The 19,523-nt window shown below is 40.1% G+C and overlaps 1 protein-coding gene and 1 long non-coding RNA gene across 3 annotated transcripts in view; one reads left to right on the top strand and one right to left on the bottom strand.

The window, feature by feature from the left end:
• LOC124254301 (RAB11-binding protein RELCH homolog) overlaps window positions 1-19,523 on the top strand; it is a 195,397-nt gene that overhangs the window by 30,257 nt on the left and 145,617 nt on the right. For both annotated transcript variants that reach the window (XM_046688219.1, XM_046688220.1), the window contains exons 15-21: window positions 9,200-9,380; window positions 10,804-10,960; window positions 11,882-12,005; window positions 13,216-13,264; window positions 13,833-13,918; window positions 14,730-14,836; window positions 15,910-16,009. In XM_046688219.1, coding sequence (XP_046544175.1) covers window positions 9,200-9,380; window positions 10,804-10,960; window positions 11,882-12,005; window positions 13,216-13,264; window positions 13,833-13,918; window positions 14,730-14,836; window positions 15,910-16,009 — 804 coding nt within the window. The remainder of the gene's footprint in view (window positions 1-9,199; window positions 9,381-10,803; window positions 10,961-11,881; window positions 12,006-13,215; window positions 13,265-13,832; window positions 13,919-14,729; window positions 14,837-15,909; window positions 16,010-19,523) is intronic.
• On the bottom strand, window positions 600-1,779 carry LOC124254304. Its single transcript, XR_006892445.1, has 3 exons — window positions 1,587-1,779; window positions 1,509-1,554; window positions 600-1,462 (listed from the first exon to the last, which is right to left on the bottom strand). It is a non-coding gene; the product is annotated as an uncharacterized LOC124254304 (long non-coding RNA).

Raw genomic sequence — 19,523 nt, forward strand, 5'->3', positions numbered from 1 at the left:
GTATGAAGGTTATCTCATCTATGTACTAACACTGGAATCAATCTATAACTGGGTGATCTGCTTAATGGTACAGAGTGAGTCTCACTGGAATCAATTCCTGATATCTCAAGGGTGGTATAAAGGTTATCTCATCTATGTACTAACACTGGAATCAATCTATAACTGGGTGATCTGCTTAATGGTACAGAGTGAGTCTCACTGGAATCAATTCCTGATATCTCAAGGGTGGTATGAGGGTTATCTCATCTATGTACTAACACTGGAATCAATCTATAACTGGGTGATCTGCTTAATGGTACAGAGTGAGTCTCACTGGAATCAATTCCTGATATCTCAAGGGTGGTATGAAGGTTATCTCATCTATGTACTAACACTGGAATCAATCTATAACTGGCTGATCTGCTTAATGGTACAGAGTGAGTCTCACTGGAATCAATTCCTGATATCTCAAGGGTGGTATGAAGGTTATCTCATCTATGTACTAACACTGGAATCAATCTATAACTGGGTGATCTGCTTAATGGTACAGAGTGAGTCTCACTGGAATCAATTCCTGATATCTCAAGGGTGGTATGAAGGTTATCTCATCTATGTACTAACACTGGAATCAATCTATAACTGGGTGATCTGCTTAATGGTACAGAGTGAGTCTCACTGGAATCTATGGAATAGTGCACTATGTCACTGGTATCTGTGCTTCACTGTCTGGATTCCGTTAGTTTGTTCTTGTGTATCTCACTGGAATCTAGGTCCCCTTTCACAAATCTATCTTAGCACTAAGATTAACATAGTGCACATACATTAGTGTTGACTTTCAATAATACTAAGACTGCTTTTTGCAAGTTGGTCCTTGGTATAACTCATTCTATCTCAGTGACATCATGTTAATATTGCCTGATTAATCACCATTATTTAACTGGAGTCTGGGTATTTTATCATCTTCTGTGTTCAAGATGCAATGCAAAATCACAAATGACATCTCTTTTGAAAGGTATCTTATGGCCCATGTCTGTATTATATCAATTGGGGTCTATAGTTCATCTCAGTTTCTGTGTCATCTATTGGGTGATTTATATTATAGAGTAGAGTGTTGTGGGAGTAGTGAGTTATAGCTTGAGGGTGTTAACAGGGTAAAGAGTTATCACCTCAGGGTGTTACCTGATTAGAGAGTTACCTGAAAAGGGTGTTAGCTAAGTAGAGTGTTACATGAGTAGAGAGTTACCTGAGAAGGGTGTTACCTGAGTAGAGAGTTACCTGAGAAGGGTGTTACCTGAGTAGAGAGTTACCTGAGAAGTGAGTTACCTGAGTAGAGAGTTACCTGAGAAGAGAGTTACCTCAGAAGGGTGTTACCTGAGTAGAGAGTTACCTGAGAAGGGTGTTACCTGAGTAGAGAGTTACCTGAGAAGGGTGTTACCTGAGTAGAGAGTTACCTGAGAAGAGTGTTACCTGAGTAGAGAGTTACCTGAGTGAGAGATTACCTCAGAAGGGATGTTATCCTGAGTAGTTACCTGAGAAGGGCATTACCTGAGTAGTGTTACATGAGAAGGGCATTACCTGAGAAGGGCATTACCTGGGAAGGACATTACCTGAGAAGGGCGTTACCTGAGAGGGTCTGTAAACCATGAACCTGGTGTCACTGTGACACTGTAGTACGTTGCTGTAGGACCACACTGTGTGAAGAACTCCACCCACCTGGGCCTGCCTCACTGGCTCACTCCAAGGACATTTTTATATGTTGTTTATTCCATTCCTTTCATTTCGCTTAATAATGACAATTTTTCTTATCCTGACTCATGTTTATTTGCTTGTCTTCTTCTTCTGGCTTAACCTAGTGGAACACTTCTAGGTATCTCCCAATTGAAGTTCCCTTCAATAAAAAATCACTCATTAGTACTGACCACGAGTTACCTCCTTCCACAAGCTGGGACGAGGGCCACCTGAACCCATGTGCCTCCTCTCTCCTTTCTTCAGCCCAGTGAGCAAGACGGTAGAGAGCACCTGTGTCTCCCCTGCACACTATATCCTTTATTATCCCCGCGAACGCCTTTTATGGGGTATTAAAATGGACTCACGTCCAAGGCATAGATCCAGATCCGTCCGTCCGTCAAGTGCACATTTGTCTTTTCCGGAGCAGAACTCTTAAACCGTTCAATAATTCTTCACCAAACTTGGCACATAGATAGATCTGGTGGTGTACTGGTGCCTTTTCGTAGTTTTGGAATTCTGAATAAAATATTTTTAGGCGCTTTCCATGGCAACAAGTTTGACTTAGACTGAAATTAGTGGTAGTGCTCCTTTCCGAGCAGAATTCTAAAACCGTTCAATATTTCTTCTCCAAACTTGGCACATAGATAGATCTGGTGGTGTACTGGTGCCTTTTGGTAGTTTTGGAATTCTGAATAAAATATTTTTTGGCGTTTCCATGGCAACAAGTTTGACTTAGCCTGAAATTGTGGTAGTGCTCTTTCTGGAGCTGAACTCTAAAACCATTCACTATTTCTTCACCAAACTTGGCACATAGATAGATCTGGTGGTGTACTGGTGCCTTTTGGTAGTTTTGAATTCTGAATAAAATATTTTTACGCGTTTCCATAGCAAACAAGTTTGACTTAGCCTGAAATTGTGATAGTGCTCCTTTCTGGAGCAGAACTTTAAAAACCTTTCAATACTCTCCTTCCACTTTTCTATATACACACCTAAATATTTGACATAATCATAACTCGTAGACATAATCATGAAGAGTATTTTGCCATTATGGGGATATTGATGACTTTGTCTTCTTTGTTTATATTTAGTTTGTTACCTCTTATATTCATCTATAGAGGTGTAACTAGCATCATTATTCAACATGCATTGATAATTATTCGTGTTTCTGCTGCTTGATTCACGGTTAAGCCATGTTTGCTCAGCAGTTTGCGCTAATAAAAATCTGCACTGTTTGTAAATTCGACGCATTCTGCTACCGATCCACATTTAAAATGCCCTAGTTGCATTACTCCATGTTCTATTGTTTCTCATTGTAAATTATGTATTAATTCTACTAATTTCTGCCTTTGATAAATATTTATGTTCCGCTTTGAGACGGAAGGCAGATAAATCTCGGAAACAATCTTCAGTCATGGCTAATAGATCGGAGTCAGATATATCCTGAGTTACCTCTGGGGATCAGCGTGGGGACGCGAAGTCCGCTATATCTAGAAGCTTACCTGCTTCCCAGGAAGTTCCTTCATCACAGTCTAAAACTAGAAGAACTTCCGCCGTCTCAACGTGATGCTCCGAGCCCCCAGGTCTACAGCCTCGGCCAAAGGGAAATCCACGGCTACTAAAAACTTTGCTTCTGATATTCAGAATTATGTTTATATGATGATGACATTTCGCTTATCATTCCAGATGTATGTCATAAGAAGTGACCAGCACGGCTACTGTCACTTCAACGCAGATCAACATGCAATCCGAGATGCCTTACGCTGACGCTGAGATTATAACTGAGGGTCCCGTCACTATCACAGAGGGACACCTCCAACGCCAGCAGCAGACCCAGTCCCCAGACGACCTGGTCAACCAAATCATGAGGCTGATGGAAGACCGCTACGCTTACAGAGGCCTCAGAGCCACGGCCCCAGAGCCCACCCCATACTAAGTCATACAGGGCCCCAGAGCCCGCTCTTGACTTCGCTGCAGAGAGGCCCCTGAGCTCCATAGGCGCTGGGCCCGGCGGGGCAACCCTGCCTGGAGTGAGCTTTTTGCATAAGGTATCCCAGGCAGCCTCCGAGGAGGAGCTAGAGCCTGACCTCTTTGCAAGAGGCTTGGCGGAGAGGAAGAGCGCTTCACCTAGCACCACGCACCTTGTCATGTACCGGCGGGCGCTCAAAGCAAGCACTCATATGTCGGATCGGCCACTGACTCCAGACATTCACGCCAAGACGCCAAGGCTGCGTGGTTCTACAAACGCCTAGGAGGCGTTGCCAGAGTAAGCCTCACGCCTCGAGAAGTCCAGAGCGCCTCCGCGGCTTTCATCACCGCTCTCGAAGCCCACAGTTTCCGCCAAGGATGTCTTTCAAGGTCTACATACACTTCAGCCAATCGTCAGTCCGCTCTCCTCAGTCCTCACATAGATCTTCTTACAGATCGAGGTTCGGAGCATACCACCATACGTCAGAGGAAGACCATGGTATCATTTAAGATCGAAGGAGCGCCGCCGAGCCCACACCCTGTAGAACATGGGAGAGGTCGCTCGCGAAGCAAGCTCATATATTGATCGGACTCTGACTCGATACTTCACGCGAAGGTCGCCTGAGGCTAAGTGGCTCCAAGTCTATTTTCACCCAGAAGATCTAGAAGCGCTACTTCAGAGATCTTCGCGAAAATCCCTCGGCGTCACGAGGAAGTCTCCTCAAAGGTCTCCATATACTAGCCACTCATCATATATAGCCACTTTCGTCCAGTCCGCTTCAAGACATCACATGAGTTGTTTATCAACTGTAAGCCATATGCCGCCTACAAAGCCTACAGCGCCAAGACAATTGCACAGGCTATTTACAACAACAAGCGCCGCTGTATTAATTTATCAACGGATGAAGAGCCTAATTAGGATCTTCAAGCCGACTACCTACTATGATACGATTATCTACATGCGTGACTATTACGCAGAATCTGCAGACAATTCAAAACTAAATTGAACAGCAGTCTTGTTACAGCGTAGTAAAACTCATAATCGCCAACGATTTCCTCAAGTAATATGTACAAGTTCAGCTTTAACAGTCTACAAGCTGACAACTTGCAAGGTTATTGAACCTTATATAAGGAAGTCGGAATTATCTTCAAGACTGAAGTTACTTTCACGACAGCCTGGAAAATAACTTACCCAGCATTAATATTACAGAGCGAGGTATTTCACGTCGAGGTTTCGCGCGCTTACCATCAACCCCTCGAAACATCGGTCACTGGGTAACCGGGAAGTTACGGGTGAAGACCGACGATTGTTCTTATATCAACGACGGCACTATATTATACAAGGTTCCTTTCCTGATACACCGTGACGCCACAGCGCTGGTACTTTCTACAGAATCAAAATGCCTTGTTCTGATTGGACCGAGATGGACAACGCCTCACGCAGAGGTCGATCATAGTTCACAGTTCAACACTTAGGTTGCAAGTGACAACAATATATCAGTGAACGAGCAAGCCTCCTTACAGTCCAGCTTATCTAAACCTTCATGATTGGGCTGCCTTCTTGAGGTTAGAGACCTCCCCTGTCAAGTAAGAACGAGGACACGGCAGTCAGACGATTTTTTACATAAAGTTCAACGATGACAGTCACCCTGGTTATGCATCTACATCGTCAAAACGCCGCAGCAAATTTACTTCCTCGACGGCGGGATACAAATGGATCCAAATCCATAGCATCTCAGACTACAGTTGAATTCATCATCAAGCTACTAACACAACTAGATGGTTAGTAAACCTCCACTTAAGTTGGACCTAGAACCTTCGCAAGATCTGCTATTTCTAGGTTTTGATTTGTAACTCGCGAATCGTATAATTGTACCGGAGGACTATGGATCAAGATCCAACAGTCATTTCCACAAGCCTTACTATCTCCGCTACCACTACGACAGTGACAGAGTCTGTTGGGGTTACGCACTTCAGCTCAGCTCAAGACATGACAGGCAGAGGCAGACTACAATTACATCCGCTACAAGTCATCAGCAATTACGCATCTAGAGGCTGAATCTCTACCGTTCAATTCATCAGTTCAGGTCAAACCTCATCTACTATGATGCACCAAGAGATTGAATGTTTGAATAGAAGCGCCTCAGTTAATAGAGCTGGAATCGATAACACTTCTCTACGTGAGGATGTGTCACTATAAGGTTGGGGAGCCCATCTTGCCAACAGGAGGGCATCAGGGCTATGAGCAATCAAGAGAGCAATTACATATAAATCTGCTAGAGATGCAAGCTGTAATAAACGCCTTTAATACACTGGAGCAACTTACTACAGCATACCCAGTGGATGATTCACACAGTCAATTCGACAGTGGCGCTTTTATGTGAACAAACTAAGCTCTCAACCAGGTCCCCGGGCCGATTAATCAACAATCTCAACATACATGTTAGAGCATATCACATTCCAGGAGCAAAGAATGATAGCAGACGCTCTCTCGGTCACACGTACCATGTCATCACGACAGAATGAATGCTCCATACAGATATATTCACTCAAATTATCAAGGAAATAGGAACTACACTAATAGACCTATTTTACCATTCGATTCAACGAACAACTGACAACATTAAGTGATCGCCAGTTCCAGACCCACTAGCATTGGCAACAGGCGACTAAGCATATCGTGGTAGGAAGGTCTCAACGCGACGCTTTTCCGCCACCAGCGTTAATCTCACAAGTTTACAAGTTTAAATCAGTCTAAAGCAGAGCCTCCATCTGATTTTGGTCACGGGCCTACTGACCAGCGAGGAAGTGGTTTCCAACTCTTATTCAAGAAATCAGACAACCAATACTACATCTTACAGAAAGTGCTCGAGATCTGTTAATACATCCGCACACCAAACAAAGCATACGGAAAAGCCAGATATATTCCAACTTCAAAGTATGGATTGTATCATATGTGTCTGAATAACAAGTTATTCAGCCAGAGCAAAAGCAGTCTAACTTGCCCTCCGCGACTCAACTGGGAACTTATCACGATGACAAATGGCACAGTTTGTCAATTATGCTGCAAAGGAAGGATTTACAGCTAGATATGCTACTCATCCTCAAGTGGGCCGGACTACTTATGTTATCTACGTCAGACTAAGATTTTATAAGGCTCAGCTTGTCCACCTATCTTGCAGCAATAGCTCTATCATAACTGAGAACGGGCGTCAAGTTAACCTTAACCCAGTTACTTTCGCCTCTGCTACGAGCTTTCCGATTGGAGGATTAAAACGGAAGTTCACGCTCCAACTTGGGATCTGAATATAGTGCTCCAACACCTCACAAGTGAGGTTTATGAACACGCTTTGATGATATACTTGAACCCCATGATACGATGAATCTATCACGATGGCCAGTAACAGCACTGAAAATATATCTCCACCGAGCCAAACGGGAGGGAAAAATGTAAGAGATTTTATTTCCTCTATCAAGCTCACGCAGACGAAAGTCTCACGTACTACTATATCTCCTTTTGGATCAGAACTGTCATACTACGTGCCTACAAGACTGTAGGACTCTACCCTCCATGAGCTTCTAATCCTCATAATATTAGAACGCTAACATCTACAATTGCTCTACACAAATGCTTTTGGAATAATGGAGGGTTATTTCTGGAGATCCGATATGGTGTTTGCCAACCACTATCTGAGAGATATCACCACCGAGGACGCCCCTCAGGTATCCACCTATTCGGTCCCATGGTCCTCGCACAACAGTTGACAGTTCCTGAGAAGATAAGTCCATCTTACAGAATTTTACTTATCTTATAACAGTACTAAATAGCTACATGCTATATATATTTTGCTTAAGTTCAATTTATTATCTTAAGCTCAGTACTATGGTTATTATATCATACAATATGTAAGCCAACAACTCTACGAGAGTTTGTTATTATATATTGAGCTTAAGTTAATCATATCTTAAGCTCAGTACTATGGTTACATTATAAATATATTAGCTAACAAACTCTACGGAGTTTTGCTATTATATATGTAGCTTAAGTTTATTCATATCTTAAGCTCATTACTTTGTTTATATCATATAAGTATATTAGCTAACAAACTCTAAAGAGTTTTTTGCTATCATATACTTAGCTTCAGTTTCATCATATCTTAAGCATTATGGTTACATTATAACATGTATTAGCTAACAAACTCTACGGAGTTTTTACTATTATATATGTAGCTTAAGTTTGTTATTCATATCTTAAAGCTCAGTACTGTGTTTATATCATATAAGTATATTAGCTAACAAACTCTAAAGAGTTTTTACTATCATATACTTAGCTTAAAGTTTCATCATATTTTTTTAAGCATTATGGTTACATTATAAAATGTAATAGCTAACAAACTCTACAGAGTTGTTTTGGCTATTTAGGTTGCTTAAGTTAATTATATCTTAAGCACAGTTCTATAATCATACTATATATATGCCTACAACTCTTAGGAGTTCTACTATTATATATATGTTCAGCTTAAGTTTCAACCTTAAGCTCAGTCATATGTTCATTTCATAACATGTATTAGTTAACAAACTCTCAGTAGTTGGTTACTATTATACAGCTTAAAGTATCATTATACCTTAAGCACAATTCTGTTATAACTTACATATATGCATATTGTAAGCTTACTACTTTGGTTCTTATAAAAGTATTCATTATAAACTATCAACAGTTTATACTATCACATTAATAGCTTTAGCTTAATTAATGTTCTATATACTTTATTATATTCAGTAAATTGTAATAACCCTTATATGGCAACTGATAAGTTAACAGCAGGAATTCAGTTCAGTGCCTTCATGAAGTTCCCTTAGGGTTATTACAATTATCTCAGTTCAAATCACTAATTAGTAAAATCCAAAGTATATATAATCCCACCTCCTATTCCGTAGGATTCTACAAACAAATAAACATGAGTCAGGATAAGAAAAAATATGAAATTTTAAAGTAAAATTAATATTTTTATACTTATCCTGACTCATGAGGTAAGCCCTCCCTCCCCTCCCCACTTAACACTTTGGATTTCCTGGAAATTCAGGTGTTGGGCTCAGTATATGAGGAGAGAGTGAGGCACATGGGTTCAGGGTGGCCCTCTGTTCAGCTTGTGGAAGGGAGGTAACTCGTGGTCAGTACTAATGAGTGATTTTTATTGAAGGGAACTTCAATTGGGAGATACAAGTGTTCCACTAGGTTCGCCAGAAGAAGAAGACAAGCAAATAAACATGAGTCAGGATAAGTATAAAAATATTAATTTTACTTTAAAATTTCATTTTGTGTAATAGATGATAATTCCATAATGTAATAAATATATATTATATATATTGTAACTATCTCTAGATTATGCTATGAATGTTTGTATTGATAAATAATTGTGTATTTTCAACATTTTTGTTCACTTAATTGATATTGATATGTATTATATTTTTCCCTATTTCTATCTATTAATTACCGATTTGACAAATTTTTGTTATCTCCCTTTAGGGTGCTCTTGTGATACAGAAAACTACAAACAGCACGACACTTCCTCTTGATGAGAGCCGCTTCTTGATCCTTCTGAAAGAATTGACAGAGTTGCTCCCCTTCCAATTTGTTTCCGTCCTTGAAAGTGGTCCATTTATCAAACACCTTGAATCAATTAGTGAAGATGTTGATGACATTGACAGTGAGTCCATGACATACCTGTTTACAAATACTTTTGTAACACAGTCAATTATCCCCGCGAACTCGTTTTGCTGGGGTATTAAAATCGACTCCGTCCGTGCGTCCGTCCGTCCGTCCGTCCGTGCACATTTGTCTTTTCCCGGAGCAGAACTCTAAAACCGTTCAATGTTTCTTCACCAAACTTGGCACATAGATGGATCTGGTGGTGTACTGGTGCCTTTGGTAGTTTTGGAATTCTGAATTAAATATTTTTTGGCGTTTTCATGGCAACAAGTTCGACTTTTGACTGAAATTGGTGGTAGTGCTCTTTCCCGAGCTGAACTCTAAAACTGTTTACTATTTCTTCACCAAACTTGGCACATAGATAGATCTGGTGGTGTACTGGTGCCTTTTGTAGTTTTGGAATTCTGAATTAAATATTTTTGGCGTTTTCATGGCAACAAGTTCGACTTTGACTGAAATTGGTGGTAGTGCTCTTTTCGAGCAGAACTCTAAAACCGTTCACTATTTCATCACCGAACTTGGCACATAGATAGATTTGGTGGTGTACTGGTGCCTTTGGTAGTTTTGGAATTCTGAATTAAATATTTTTGGCGTTTCCATGGCAACAAGTTTGACTTAGATTGAAATTGGTGGTAGTGCTCTTTTTCCGAGCTGAACTCTAAAACTGTTCACTATTTCTTCACCAAACTTGGCACATAGATAGATCTGGTGGTGTACTGGTGCCTTTGGTAGTTTTGGAATTTATGAATAAAATATTTTGTCATTTCCATGGCAACAAGTTTGACTAAAACTGAAATTAGTGGTAGTGCTCTTTTCGGGAGCAGAACTCTAAAACCGTTCAATGTTTCTTCACCAAACTTGGCACATAGATAGATCTGGTGGTGTACTGGTGCCTTTTGGTAGTTTTGGAATTCTGAATAAAATATTTTTGGCGTTTCCATGGCAACAAGTTTGACTTAGACTGAAATTAGTGGTAGTGCTCTTTCTGGAGCAGAACTCTAAAAACTGTTCAATATTTCTTCACCAAACTTGGCACATAGATAGATCTGGTGGTGTACTGGTGCCTTTTGGTAGTTTTGGAATTCTGAATAAAATATTTTTGGCGTTTCCATGGCAACAAGTTTCACTTTGACTGAAATTGGTGATAGTGCTCCTTTCTGGAGCAGAACTTTCAAAACCTTTCAATACTCTCCTTCCACTTTTCTATATATACACCTAAATATCTGACATAATCATAACTCGTGAGACATAATCATGAAGAGTATTTTGCCATTGCGGGGATATTGATGACTTTGTCTTCTTGTTACAATTATCTTGCAGTTGAATGAACTTTACAACTAACAGTCCAGTTTGTTACAACTTTAACATCGCACATCATCAGAAATATTTTGCTTGAAAACTTATCGGTTTTTGTATTACAGTGTCCAGATTCCCGATGCCCAACTGTCCACTGTCCGACCTGAGTGTCATTCTGGGAGGCAAGCAAGAGTTGTCTACCCTTGTCCACCTGTACACAGAGCACCTGTCACAAGAATGGTTTGAACCTTGGGAACAGCTCAACTGGGTTGTAAATAATCTGTGAGTGTCCTTGATAAAAGTCTGCACGTGTAGCATCCCAGGCCTACCAGGTCATAATATACTGAACAGCAAAAGTTAGGGGTCATATATTTGGGGGGATGTCTTTTGTAGAAATGGTTCAGCACAATTTCATAAAAATATCCCCAAATGTTGATCCCTAACTTTTTTGTTCAATATAGATTTCAAGTATGTCATGTCTGTTCTAAGGGCAAATTCATGGAGAGACTGACAACTTGGTTGTGTAAGGGGTGGTGGGTTAGCCTAGTGGGTTTGTTTGTCATGCTGAAGACCTGGGTTCGATTCCCCACATGGGTACAATGTGTGAAGCCCATTTCTGTGTCCCCTGCCATGATATTGCTGGAATATTGCTAAAAGTGGCCTAAAACCATACTCACTCACTCACTTTCACTAACTCACTCACTCACTCACTGTGTGAGACAATGCCTAATCTCAAACACTTGTATGTCATATCCTATGTTTAACAGATGGATGTTATATTAAATAGACATGCCTTTCATACAGTGGTTAAATGTAACATGTTATAAATCTATTTGTGATTACACCTTCATAGTAAATTACAAATTCTCTTACTTCACATCCATTAACACAGTCAGTTGCAAGTTATGAATTTAGAACAAATGAATGTAATTACTATCATCCTGAACATCTGCATTAGAATCAGATGTATATCTCAACCTGAACAGAAACATACTGGGACCCAAGTTTTCAGCCAAAGATAGTAAAATTCCCACTGTTGAATTCACATTTCCCAACTTCTCAGAATTGTAAATAAGAATGTAAAAAAGTTTGTGACAATAATACAAAAATTCCAACTTGCTAGCAAAGACACTCAGTTTAAAATCCCCAATAAATCCCTGAGAGAGTTATCCTAACTGAATGCGTTCCTTCCTCCCTGTACAGACTGGCCAGGATCCTGGAGGTTACCATGGGCGTCGGCCTCTCCATGCAGAAGGTGGTCAATGCCTTGTGTAAATATGTCTTCCGGCTATGTCGAACATTTGGGAAAACCTTCACTGATAAGAAGGTGAGTAACTTTTCTAAGATGCCTAGCGGTTAGAACAATTGAAAAAACAATACATTATCAGACAATAAAGGTATACTTTTTTGATGACGTAACAATTGAATGACGTTATCCTGTCACTGCGCCATTCTAGTGTGCCCCCTCGTAATCGAACCATTTTACATTACGTCGCAATGTAAGCGACGTCATGATGCATGTCAGTTGTCATCGCCTCGTACGGCCTCCTACAGTAAACTACTCCATTGCATCCCGTTTCTTGGTTTGCAGTTGCTTCACGCAGCTAACATCACTGGTGGACACATTACGTTTATGTTTTACGACGGTTAAAATGTGTCAATTCGACTCACAAGTTTTCAGCGACACGGTAACGTTCGCAATGTTTACATTCCCACAATGCAATCGTGGAATGTCGCTTGACTACTCAGCTTCATCTGGATGTACTGATCTAAACTTATGTTGGTAGTAGAAATGCGACGTTCATATTGCCCCATATGGTTTACGTTAATGACAGATGTAATTAAAATAATTCAGAGAAGATATTTAATCCGAACGTAAACCGTCATCAAACTGTTATCATTTGTTTTTTTCTGGTAACGTTCGTCTTAACGTAGGGGGGGCAGACACATCAATAGAACAGTGCACCAGTTAGCCCTGTGCGTAGGTCACGCACACCGTCGTTTGTTTTCTGCCTTAAATTAATCGTAATTATCCTTAGAAAATATTTAATTTGGTATCTGAGAAAAGAAATACAGTTCGCTCTACCACCATGTATAGTGTAATAAAGCACAAAGTGCGCTTTATTACACTATACATGGTGGTAGAGCGAACTGTATTTCTTAATAACGGATTACTTTGAAGATGATTAAACACTTCCATTGCTTAAATATTTCATCTCGGATGACTACACAAACATTGTGAAATTGAAAATTTGAAGGTCATGGGGAGCTTTCAGAGGTTACATTTATACTCTTTAGATAGATTTATTTGGCTGTAAAATACATAAACTATATATATTTTGTGTCATGACACAGGTGTATTGCATCAAACGTCAGGTGTTTCTGTATTTTTGAATGGTTTTTATCTTTGTTGATTCAATCACTGGATAGTCTGGTCTAGACTTGAATGTATATAGACCGTAATCTTACAGCTGGAATATAGCTGTGTAGTCAAATAACAAACAAACCTTTGTTACAGCTTCTGCTTTTGTTTTCAGGTGAAACCAAAGTTTGAGGAGCTTGTAGTTCTACCTGAAGAGCAGCTAGGTAGGTGAATTTTGGATTGTCTTGTTACCGGGGTAGATATGTTCCACTTAAGTGGTGAACTCAGTTCAATCCCCCTTCACCAAGATGTGACACTGTGATACAACTGTAATACTGTCATAAACAGCACACGCTCAAAAACACACCACACTCACTATGTCAGTTCAATAGTGTTTAACTCACGCCGAAGACCCGGGTTCGAATCCCCACATGGGTACAATGAGTGAAGCCCATTTCTGGTGTCCCCCGCTGTGATATTGCTGGAATATTGCTTAAAAGCAGCGTAAAACCAAACTCAGTCATTCAGTCAATAGTGATTAACACAAAATTAACTCCAATTTCACCTTACAAATCACATTTTCCCGTGATATTATATCAGGTGGGGTAGCCTAGTGGTTAAAGTGTTCGCTTGTCATGTCGAAGATTCAGGCTCAATTCCCCACATGGGTACAATGTGTGAAACCCTGTTCTGGTGTAACTCTATGCAACCCCATCCCACACACCCTGTGATGTTGCCCAAGAATACTGATAAAAGTGACGTAAAACCTTACTCTGTCACTTCTTCCCTCAGATCACCAAGTTAACCTGGGACACACGGCCATCACCACCTGTGTTGTACCAGTGTATGCAGTTGGAGTCCTTACATCTTTCAGCTCAGTGAGTTCAGCCTCTTTCAGCAATTATCTCTGCTGCCATGATTGTGCAATTAAGCAGATCATTAAAATAACTCTTAAAATAATGCTTCTGCCAACCGATGTGGTATTTTGCCTTATTTGTGCTTCTTAAAAGTGGAACTACTGAAAACCGAAATTTAGAGTTCTAAAAGATCATGTCAATTGAGGGGCAGTGGATTAGCTTAGTGGTTAGAGTGTTCACTCAGGCCAAGACCTCGGTTTGATTCCCCACATGGGTACATTGTGTGAAGCACATTCTGGTGTCCCCTGCCATGATATTGCTGGAATATTGCTGAAAGCATCATAAAACTAAACTCACTCACTCATGTTAATTGTCAAGTCTTGGCCAGTCAACCATGTTGTTGATGTGGCTGAGTGTATAAGTTGCTTCTGGGTATGTGATAACACTGTGTGATAACAAGTGATGAGGTCATGCCCATGTGATAACACTGTGTGATAACAAGTGATGAGGTCATGCCCATGTGATAACACTGTGTGATAACAAGTGATGAGGTCATGCCCATGTGATAACACTGTGTGATAACAAGTGATGAGGTCATGCCCATGTGATAACACTGTGTGATAACAAGTGATGAGGTCATGCCCATGTGATAACACTGTGTGATAACAAGTGATGAGGTCATGCCCATGTGATAACACTGTGTGATAACAAGTGATGAGGTCATGCCCATGTGATAACACTGTGTGATAACAAGTGATGAGGTCATGCCCATGTGATAACACTGTGTGATAACAAGTGATGAGGTCATGCCCATGTGATAACACTGTTCCAGGAGGAGGACAGGAAACAGCTGGAAGAGTTCCTCACTCAGGTGTTATGTACGCTGGCATTTTGCCAGGCTCCCCTCGACAGTTTAAAGGCAACACTTCTTGAACTCAGGTAACTTTTCTTGGAATTACTGTTGTGAAAATCAAAGATGTTTTGCAGGGAGAATTACTTCGCTAAATATCTAAGCTGTAGTACAGACATCTTTATATGTTGTATATAATGTCTATGATTCTGTTCAAATATCTCACATTTAAAAGGTGAAAATTTGAGGTTGTCAGCTTCATTATTATGAGAAACATGAGGTTTCAGAGTATATTCTTGCTCCATCATCACTCTTCAACATTGTGTTCCTCATAATGGAGACGTTGACATCTGCCACTTTTCACCTTTCATGTTTGTCACTATAGGCTTAAATATCCCACATTGCCCCATGGTGCTGACTGACTAGTTTCATTCTGAGGACCGCCTCCGTGGTGTAGTGGTTAGAGCGTCCGCCCGGAGAGCGGAAGGTCGCGGGTTCGATCCCCGAACGCATCATACCAAAAGACGTTAAAATATGGTACTTGTTGGTCCCTGCCTGGCTCTCGGCATTAATGGGTACAACAAGGACTGGTCGGCTCGGAGTCAGTATAATGTGTCTGAGTAGGGTATTCATGCTTCACTGCGGCATGGTATCTCAGTGGGCTAGCACTATAAAACCAGCTTCAGTCTGGGCTAGTACAAGCAGCCGCACATACACATACACACGCATGCACGTCGTCATATGAGCGAAATATTCTCAAGCACAACGTTAAACCCAATTTCACCTCACCTTCATTCTGAATGATTATTTTTTGTGTTTTTGTTTAGTTTTATGCAGTGTTGTAAATATTTACATGTTCAAATTGAAGAACTTTAACCTGTGAAGGTGCTGGTTAGACTTGATCTTCAGTAACCCATGCTTGTTGTAAGAGGCAACTAACGGATCGGGTGGTCAGGCTCACTGATTTGGTTGACACATGTCATCGGTTCCCAACTGCGTAGATCGATGCTCATGATGTCAGTCACTGGATTGTCTGGTCCAGATTGGATTATTTACAGACTGCTGCTATATAGATGGAATATTGCTGAGTGTGGGGTAAAACTAAACTCACTCATTCACTCACTTACTCACTCACTCACAGACCTTTAAAATCTTCTTTTAGTTCAAGTGAGGGCAACCATGAATTGTTACTGACAGTTCTGTGGTGTGGGGTTGTACACACGTCTGCTCCCGTCAGAGCAACGTCAGCCATCTTGTTTGAGGTAAGTCCTATTCAAAGACAAGATAATTTAAAGCTTTTCGTGACAATTGTAAGGTGTGCTTTGTGTGACATATATATTGTATATTATTTAGGATATGTCTCTGTGGGTATGTACATGTCTTCATTTGTCCATATCTTCTGTTTCAACAATTTGCTTCTTTACAATAAGCAGAAGGCCAACCACAGTGCTTCATTGTGGTCATTGCTGTCATTGCTTGATTTTCAGTGCTGTGTACAAGAAAGTGTGATTCCATTGATTGTTTAATATGCTTTTACATGTATTAATAGTTTAACTAATCCACTGCTTGCTTGGTAAAATGTCACTAATGGATTTGTTATCAACTGTCATGAAGTACAGTCCGTTTGAGTCAGAAACGGACCGATGAATTGCAAATTTTATCATTGTACAAAATTGCCACATAAATATAAATACAGTCAACTCTCGTTAATCCGACACTTGTGGTTGCAGAGAAATATGTCGGATTAACAGAAATGTCGGATTAATGAAAATGTCGGATTAATGTATTTGTGTGAAAATATCAATGTTTACTAAATGTCATGATCGTCATACTGTTGCATGCATATCAGAAATGGTAGATCTAGTTATCTTCATCGTACGTAAAAATATTCACAGAAATAAAAAATACTAACAATACATACTTGTTATCATTTATTAACATTCATAGATGGCATAACATACATATATAATCAATGTAGTTTAACAGTAGCTGCCATTATGACCGGATGTTGAATATGTTACAGTTTCCATACAACTAATTCCATAATAACATGTGGACGTCTAATGTACAATCAGGTGTTTATCATAACATATATAATTTATAACTTGAAAAAGTCTTTGATGGCCATTAACATCAAACACGTCTAAGTGGTGTGTCAGAAATGTTTGCAAAGTGTTCAACGATGTTTTGGCCTCAGATAGCTTGAAGCATTGGAATCAGTCGTAGAGAAGCTCAACCACTAAGCAGACTGCTTCAGGAGGTCAGATACGGTTGATCGTCCAATCTTCACATCAAACTTCTGCTCAGCAAAAGTGATGACTTCTTGTTGTGTTGTCTGGGGTTTGTCTTTCTTCAAAAGGAGATTTCTTTCTTGATCAATGGCGTGTGATTGTTTGTATACGGTCGGATCATCCGACCGGCTGTGTTGATTGTCGGATTAACGAATGTTTTTACAATGTATTTACAATAATTAGTTGCTAGATTGGTGTGTCGGAGTCGGAATGCGAGAATGTCGGATTAACGAGAGTAATTATCACTGTTTTAAATGGCTCCCTAATTTTTTGTCGGATTAACGTGATTGTCAGATTAATGAGTGTCGGATTAACGAGAGCTGACTGTAGTACACATGTTTATCATTTACTAATACCCAGCAGCTTTCTTATATTTGAAAATTTTCCGGACTCCACCAAAAAAGTTGTTTAAGAAACTATCATCATTGAAAACGCAAAAGTTGTTATCTGTCGTGGCGGGATGAAACCGCAGAAACGGAACAGCCAGTCATGGTGGGGGACATCTCAAAATCTATTCTGGGAGACCTGTCTGTTCCTCTTCTGTCGTAGTGTCATAGTCACGACTTAAAGGGATGACAAGTGGTGCCACAGTTGCCTGTTGTAAGCCATCCCGAGACCAGTAACCTTGTTCAATGACGTTAGCTACCTTGTTGACACAGTTTTGCCAAGTTTCAGTTGTGATTTTGTTAAGGGATTCCAACTGTAAGTTGTGGATACAGGTTTTGGACAACGGTTTTGTAAAGCCAGTATGACACACATCCATGTTATAACTGTATGATCAGCAAGATATTTTAGTACTGCTTATCAGAAGCAGATTGTACACATATCTGCTGTAAACTTGGTGTCACAACCCGTGAAGGTCCGGGTTAGAATGAACCTTCAGTAACCCATGCTTGTCGTAAGAGGCGACTAACAGGATCGGTAGGTCAGGCTCGCTGGCTTGGTTGACACATGTCATCGGTTCCCAATTGCACAGATCGATGCTCATGCAGATCACTGGATTGTCTGGTCCAGACTCGATTATTTACAGACCGCCACCATATAGCTGGAATATTGCTGAGTGCGGCGTAAAACTAAACTCACTCACTCACTCACTTGCTGCCACAAGCCATTCCACCTGTAATAAGATTTGGTCAGTGCTCATTGAACACCTCATTTACTCATGCTTTAGTTGTTGGAGTTTGGCACTGATGGCCTCAAAACTCAAGGCTGATACATTTGGAAACAGATACTGACATGCAGGCAACAGAAAGCAGTTTCATAATCATGTATGGAAGACAAGAATTGATAAAATATTGGTTTACAGATTTTCCAGATATGTGCAGTTAAATAATATCTGAATAGTGACATTTGTTATAGTTGTAACTGTGTATTACATGTTCACTACAAAAGTGCATGCAGTTGTTTCAACAACAAGACATTGGTTTAACATTGGAGATGTACTCAACAGACACTGTACAAATCGGGATGGGAAACTGTATAAAAATAATAAGATAATAAGAAACATAATATAGCTTTGTTCTCTTCCGTGAATATGAAAACGTTTCCATTATTAATCAGTATTTATACTGTTATGCAAGGCTGATTTTCATTAATTCAACAGGATTACCCGGTACATGAAAATAAAGAAGAATACATATGTTTCCTGAAATATGACATTGATGTTTTTCATCACCCATATACTGTAACTAGTGAAAGCTCTTTTGTTTTAATTAATGTGGCAGGTGTTTATTGTACCGGTATTCCCACATATAGTGTTCCCAGAAATTATTGAAAAAGTTGTTTCGGCAAATATCTAATACATTTATATAAACTATAGAAGTTTACACTGCAATACATGACTGAATGCACCTAGGTACACAACCGATCAAAGTTTGTAGGAAATTGTTTCACAGCGTATCCCAATATTCGACCACTTCTTTCTTCATATCCTCAATATTTCTAAGTCCTTTTTGGTTTATTCTGTCCTTCATTAGTCCCCACACATTCTCAATAGGGTTAAGATCTGAGCTGTAGCTGGGCAAGTCTAAAATTTGAACATTTTCACCCAACAACCACAGTTTCATGTAGCCTGCAGTGTGTTTTGGGTCGTTATCATGCTGGTAAATCTGATTATCTTCATACAGTGTTCAGGAAGGAGGTGACCATTTGAGATGTCAACATATTGTTCCTTTGTCAAATTTGCAGTGAAAATACTCAACGGTGTCACACCACGTGATGATATCCGACCCCACATGTTAAATTTCATGCTATGTTTTGGGCGTCAGTATCTTTTGACCAAATATTCACAATCTGACCAAGTCGTCGGCGATCCGTAGTACTGAACTTCCTTGGCCTTCCTGCCCCTGTCTTGTGCTCAATCCCAAATCCTCAGTGAATATTCTTAAAAGTTCTGTATACTGTAGACAAAGGAATGTCATGTCTACCAGCTAACTATTTTGCATTAGTCACACCCCTCTCAAAATCATCTTGAATCAGCTTTCTT

The sequence above is a fragment of the Haliotis rubra genome, unplaced genomic scaffold, assembly GCF_003918875.1.
Source record: "Haliotis rubra isolate DU_JTF1 unplaced genomic scaffold, ASM391887v1 Scf57, whole genome shotgun sequence".
Classification (NCBI taxonomy): domain Eukaryota; kingdom Metazoa; phylum Mollusca; class Gastropoda; order Lepetellida; family Haliotidae; genus Haliotis; species Haliotis rubra.